At 42.4% G+C, this 6,636-nt stretch overlaps 1 protein-coding gene across 4 annotated transcripts; it reads left to right on the forward strand.

Annotated features, from left to right (window-relative positions):
• The first annotated feature begins 627 nt into the window (after positions 1-627).
• On the forward strand, positions 628-6,636 carry LOC104415234 (ATP-citrate synthase beta chain protein 2). 4 transcript variants are annotated; one of them, XM_010026492.3, is made up of 17 exons: positions 628-778; positions 1,784-1,903; positions 2,021-2,123; positions 2,725-2,790; positions 2,870-2,993; positions 3,073-3,207; positions 3,437-3,497; positions 3,588-3,664; positions 4,073-4,228; positions 4,316-4,444; positions 4,601-4,733; positions 4,825-4,952; positions 5,133-5,238; positions 5,327-5,403; positions 5,506-5,576; positions 5,679-5,963; positions 6,298-6,636. In XM_010026492.3, the coding sequence occupies exons 2-17, from the start codon at positions 1,804-1,806 to the stop codon at positions 6,371-6,373; spliced, it is 1,827 nt and encodes a 608-aa protein (XP_010024794.1). In that variant the 5' UTR covers positions 628-778; positions 1,784-1,803; the 3' UTR covers positions 6,374-6,636. The 4 variants fall into 4 exon arrangements, with proteins under 4 accessions (XP_010024794.1, XP_010024796.1, XP_018717278.1 ...); XM_010026494.3 differs by having other exon boundaries at positions 645-762; XM_018861733.2 differs by having other exon boundaries at positions 648-844.

Here is a 6,636-nt window from a genome sequence, read left to right on the forward strand (position 1 = left end):
AATTGAGCATGAGTTGGATTGGTAAATTTGTATTATATGGAAATTCGGATCAAATTTGTTTTTGAACCTACCTAAACTCGACCTCACCCACCCCTTGATAGGTCCAATCAATACGAGAAATCACATTAAAAATCCTTATTTGCACCCACATACTTGGTTATTTCAGAAATTTCCATGAATATCGTTTTCACGCAAAAGGAAGCCTTACACAACAAGGACCACACAAGTTATTAGAAAATGCCAAAGAAGACGGGAGAATTTTTCGTATGAATTGTACCTTAATCGTCGTTCTCACGCTTCTCGTATCTGGATTTCGAAAAAAAAAAGAAAAATTTAATTAAATTAACGGCGAGGGAATGGGAATGGGAATGGACCAGCCACCGAATTTCCAAGTCAGGCCAGCCCATACCTCCCCCACCCCTACCGAGCGAGTCAGCGACGGGAGCCGCCGCCGCCGTCGTCGTCGACGGACGTCCATGGCACGCCGCAGAAATTAGCAACCACCACCCTCACTTATGGGAGCTAACTAACACTCGCCACGTGAACTCTCTCTCTCTCTCTCTCTAGTCTAGCGGTAGCTCCGTTGTCCTCCTCCCCACTCTATCTCTATTTAAATCTCGTCCCTCCATTTTCCCCCTCCTTCATTTCACTCTCTCTCTCTCCTCTCTCTCCTCTCTCTCTCCTCAGGCGGGACTGCATTCCTCTCCTCCTCCTCCTCCTCCTCGACTCGCCGCCGGCCGAGTCGAGCCCCGGCCGATCCAGGTTCGCGCCGCCTCCGGTAATGCCTCCCTTCCTCGTCCCGAATCTTGTACCGAATCCTGATCTCCGAGTCAGATCCGCCCGAGTAAGGCGTGAATTTTTCCTTTTTTCTTTTTATTTTGGCTCGCGGATGGTGCGAATTTGCTTGGGGTTAGTTGTGCACGTGTCTCGAGTGGCGGCGCGCGATCTGCTTTCGGTTGGGGGTAGAGGATGGTTAGGTGACCGGTCCCGCTTGCTTGTTCCTGCTGCGTCAGAAATCGCGGTCGTTGCCCGCTGTTGTTGCCGAGAGATCCTGTTGCGTAACGGCGGGTCTTGATGCGCGGAGGATCGTCACTGTTCGCGTCGCGTCGAGTCCCCTTTTCTTCTTCCTTTTTCCTATCTAACCTCGGATTGCTGGCGCGGGTGATTTGACGGACGACCGGGTTTAGGACGCCGATTCACGCCGTTGTCTAATCGTAGCGTGCGTTGCTTATTTGCGACGGATACTGTTGGTTTCAAGTTAAATGAGTGATTTTTTGAATGAAGATGTGCAGTCCCGGTCGAAATTCGAGTTGATTTATGTCGTGGTTTGCATGTATTTCATCTCTTGCGTGACTGTTGACCCAACGGTCTCTTTTTTCAATTTTTAGTAGATGTCGTCCTGTACTGTTTTTTTTTTTTTTATGTGTTCTTTTTCTCTTTAGTAGAAACAAGATCTTTACTTTGAGATAAGATGGGTGGATTATTGGGGACGCCTTCTATGTCCTGCAGTAGTTGTAGGGAAGTTTGGGTTTGAGATCGATAAGGCTCATCTCTGTACATAAGTTAGCAAAATGGCGTGAATTTCGAGTTACGCATGCAACTGATGTCGGGAATGGCTATTTACATGCTTCTGGTTAGATGCATCACACTCGGTTTTGCAAATGAAGGGTTTTGAGATCTATGGGATTCCATGTGCTATGTTCTTTCGAGTAGTATTATGCTGATAGAGCTTGTGATGCGGCAGTTAGATTTATTATTGAGATTTGTTCCTTCATTCATGCAGGTTCTTGTTGATTCTTCGTCATGGCCACTGGACAACTATTCTCCCGCACCACGCAGGCTCTTTTCTATAACTACAAGCAACTCCCTATCCAGCGGATGCTTGATTTTGACTTTCTTTGTGGTGTGTAGAACAATTCGGGCCACTGAAATCTATGTGTTTCTTTCCGTAATGTGATTGCTGGGATCTTCTTTTCAATGGCAGTGATTAATGTTACTCCGACTTTCCTGTTTTGTGTAGGGCGGGAAACACCATCAGTTGCAGGTATTATCAACCCTGGTTCTGAGGGATTTCAGAAACTCTTCTTTGGCCAGGAGGAAATTGCTATCCCTGTTCATTCAACGTACGTCACTCAAGTCTTACTTTTTCTTCTCCATAATTCTTAGATTGTAAAGCTAATCAAACAGTGAGATGCATTTTGCTTCTGATTGGTGGCTAACTTGCTACAAATTGCTCTGTAATTATACCTATCATAAATGATGGTGGGAAATTATTTCTTTTTTCTTTTTTCTTTTAAATCTCTTGTGGTGACTTGCTTTGGCAATGAAGTTAACCAATGTGTACTTTTTTTAGAAGGATAGGAGATAACTGCAGTAGCTACTATTATTAAGACTTGAAATGCCACTTTATAACTTGCAAAGGAAGAAAGCAGGGAATAAAAAGGAATGCCCTGTGATCTATTAGACAGAATCATTAATCTTTATTAGCCTTGTGGCCAAGTAATGTGAAAGTTCTATATCTAATCTTAGTATGCCACAGATAGCACAACGGTAAGTTTCTGTTTCATTGGACTCTAGCACAACAACTATAGCAGTTTAGTATGGCCGAGTTCTATCCATGTTTTCCCCAGTTTTGGATTCTTGGAGCAACTTAGGTGTTGCAGTTTAAGGGGTGATTGCACATTCTGGAGTCTGGATCTTACAAGCATGTTATTACTCTTGCAGCATTGAAGCAGCATGTGCAGCACATCCTACTGCTGATGTGTTAATCAACTTTGCTTCATTCAGAAGGTAAGTACTAAGTACTAATTGACGATAACTTTGATTGATAAAGCACTTGCCATGGAATTCATTTCTTTTTCTTTTCCAGTGCTGCTGCTTCATCAATGGCCGCTCTAAAACAGCCAACTATAAGAGTTATAGCCATTATAGCTGAAGGTGTTCCAGAGTCAGACACCAAACAGTTAGTTGCATATGCTCGTGCAAACAATAAGGTGAGAAGAATTCTAGATATATATGAAGTAGAATGCAAATATTCGGTCAAGTCAGCTTCCTGTCCTGTTGGTATTGCAGGTTGTAATTGGCCCGGCAACCGTCGGAGGCATTCAAGCTGGTGCTTTCAAGATCGGTGACACTGCTGGGACTATTGACAACATTATTCATTGCAAGTTATACAGACCAGGATCTGTTGGTTTTGTCTCTAAGTCTGTACGTATTCCTTTAAGTTCCTATGCTCCCACGCATGTTGTTGCAACTTTTGGCCCAACAACTGGAAAAGAGCTTTAAAACAATTTTTGGGGTTGCTCTCTTGAGTAACATTTTTCGATGAACTAACAAAACTCCAGTATATATACATATATTTGTTGATTGTGCATCAAGTCACCTAGTTTGAGCACTGTTGTTGATTTGCAGTAATTGATTGACTCTTTATTTGCAGGGAGGCATGTCTAATGAACTTTACAACACTATTGCCCGCGTTACTAATGGAATCTACGAAGGTATGTAGATATGCCTCTAATTTCTGTAATACTCAACAACGTGGAAGAGTGCCAAATTTACAGTTGATTTATCTCTTTTCTTTTCTGTAGGTATTGCTATTGGAGGTGATGTCTTCCCGGGATCTACTCTCTCTGACCATGTACTGAGGTTTAACAATATCCCTCAGGTATAGCAATACAGATTTGTTTTGCTTGCTTTATTTCAGAGGAGTTCACCGGGAATTGTTAGTGTAGTCTGAATGATAAAGCAATTTGGGACATTCTTTTTGTAAATACATATAAATATGATAAGGCATCTAGTGTTCTTTGGCTTTGACATGCCTATTTCAAGTTCCCTCAGGTGTAGCAGCATAGATTTGTTTTGCTTGCTTTATTTCAGAGGAGTTCACCGGGAATTGTTTGTGTAGTCTGAATAATAAAGCAATTTGGGTCATTCTTTTTGTAAATACATATAAAAGATGATAGGGCATCTAGTGTTCTTTGGCTTTAACATGCCTATTTTAAGTTCCATCACTAGTTAAGCAAGTTTGTCGTTCAGGAGCATGTTCTCTAATCTGTTCTTTAATCTGTCTCAGGTTAAAATGATTGTTGTACTGGGGGAACTTGGCGGACGAGATGAGTACTCCCTAGTTGAAGCTTTAAAGGAGGGGAAAGTGACAAAACCTGTGGTGGCTTGGGTTAGTGGGACTTGTGCACGACTCTTCAAGTCGGAAGTGCAATTTGGTCATGCTGTAAGTGACTGCCTTCATTGCTCTTCATAACTTTTCAAGCCCAAAAACTAAAACGTATAATTAAGTGGTTCTTCCTTCTCACCTTAGGGTGCAAAAAGTGGTGGTGAGATGGAATCGGCACAAGCAAAGAATCAAGCACTCAGGGATGCCGGGGCAGTTGTTCCTACTTCATATGAAGCTTTTGAGACCGTAATCAAGGAAACTTTTGAGAAACTGGTAAGCATTGTTTTTTGTTTGCAGGGATGAGGCCACTGGTAGAACATGATAGGCTGTCGTCAAATGCATTTTGTTGACTCCAGGCCACATGGTTATATTCCCAATGGGCCTCCCCAATAATTGAGTCCTGATGCATATTTTATGACCCTTTCTTAGGTTGAAGAAGGGAAGATTTCATCAGTTAAGGAAGTCACACCTCCACAGATCCCTGAGGATCTCAACACAGCAATTAAGAGCGGGAAAGTTCGGGCTCCAACTCACATCATTTCAACCATCTCTGATGATAGAGGTAATCCTGCAGAAAAGTGAAATTGAAAGAAGTTTTTTAGATGTTGACAGGGGAAGAGTTGTACTAAATTAATGCCTTCGTCCTTTTGCAGGGGAAGAGCCATGCTACGCTGGTGTACCAATGTCTTCCATTGTTGAACAGGGACTTGGTGTGGGTGATGTAATTTCTCTTTTGTGGTTCAAACGCAGTCTTCCTCGATATTGCACAAAGTTTATTGAGGTAGGTTTTGTTTGTCCATTCATGGAGCCATCAATATTGCTCCAAGATACTTGCCGGATTCAGTTTCTATTCGCTGTCCTGACTATTATACATTTTTGACTTCACAAATGACTAATCACAAGACAAACAGATATATTGTGTAAACGGTGCACCCTCTGACTGATGTGTGAATTTGGGCAGATATGCATCATGTTGTGCGCTGACCATGGTCCATGTGTTTCTGGGGCCCACAACTCCATAGTCACAGCAAGAGCTGGAAAAGACCTTGTTTCGAGCCTTGTGTCAGGTGATTATTGGAGCCATTGTTTTTCTGTTTGCAATAGGTCTTTGACAACTGGCTTTTCAAAGTTCTAAATGATGAGCTTCTGTAACAGGCTTGTTGACAATCGGTCCTCGTTTTGGTGGGGCCATTGACGATGCTGCTCGATACTTCAAAGATGCTTATGACGGGGTAAGATGTTTGTCTCATCAGGGTACTGATGAAATGGTTTTCGAATGCAGAGTCCTATTTTGGTTTTTCTCATTTGGTATAATTTCAACTCTGTATCATCAGGGTCTCACTCCATATGAGTTTGTCGAGAGCATGAAGAAAAAGGGCATTAGGGTACCTGGAATTGGGCACAGGTATCTCAATCTTTTGTTTTGGCCCTTCAATATTATTTCATGGTCAAGTCTAGTATAGAGAAATTGACAATTGGAAATTCTTATCTGCTTCCTTTGGATAAGGATCAAGAGAGGGGACAATAGGGATAAGAGAGTCGAGCTGCTACAACGGTTTGCACGATCGAATTTCCCTTCTGTGAAGTATATGGAATATGCTGTTCAAGTTGAAACGTACACCCTCTCAAAGGCGAATAATTTGGTCATGAACGTTGACGGTGCTATTGGTTCCCTGTTCTTGGATCTCCTTGCCGGAAGTGGAATGTTCACCAAGCAAGAGGTTGATGAGATTGTCGAAATAGGATATCTGAATGGGCTCTTCGTACTGGCACGATCCATTGGTTTGATTGGGTAAGCTAGACGCGCTTTACGATAATTCTCATCTTGGTCAGTATGCTATCTGCTTATTGTCGATATACCGTTCAGTGCTTGTGTTTTATCAGCCTGAGATCTCTGCTTGATCATGCTGCTTATCGAACTCCGAGTGGCTTTTGCTCAGTAAATGGGGTTAATAGTTTAGTTCTATTCTCAGAAACCAGCTGCTGATGCAGACATAACTTGTTAATGACAAAAGAGTACAGTTAAAACACATTGGTCATATGAGAAGAAGCAGGGATTGGTATAATTTTAGCATTTGTAGCATCACGTGGATCCATTAACCGAGGTTGTTAATTAAATCTTTCAGGCATACCTTCGACCAGAAGAGACTGAAGCAGCCTCTGTACCGCCATCCATGGGAAGACGTTCTCTACACCAAGTGAAGCGACGACAGCGACGGAGAGTTCCTCCAAATTGTTGTGATGAAGAAGTTTTCCTCATGATAAGTGTTGCATAGCTGTTAGATTATCGATTGTAAGGAAACGGACGGCTCGATGCTTTTTCGTAGTGTTTAATGAGAAGTCTTATCGAGAGAGAAATTCTCTCAAATCATCCGTCGAGCGAGGCAAACATGCCGTGCCAACGCTCCTTTATGTCTGTGTAAAAGAAGTTTCAAATTTCAATAAAAGTGTACAATTTTGCCAAA

The sequence above is a fragment of the Eucalyptus grandis genome, chromosome 8 (genome assembly GCF_016545825.1).
Source record: "Eucalyptus grandis isolate ANBG69807.140 chromosome 8, ASM1654582v1, whole genome shotgun sequence".
Classification (NCBI taxonomy): domain Eukaryota; kingdom Viridiplantae; phylum Streptophyta; class Magnoliopsida; order Myrtales; family Myrtaceae; genus Eucalyptus; species Eucalyptus grandis.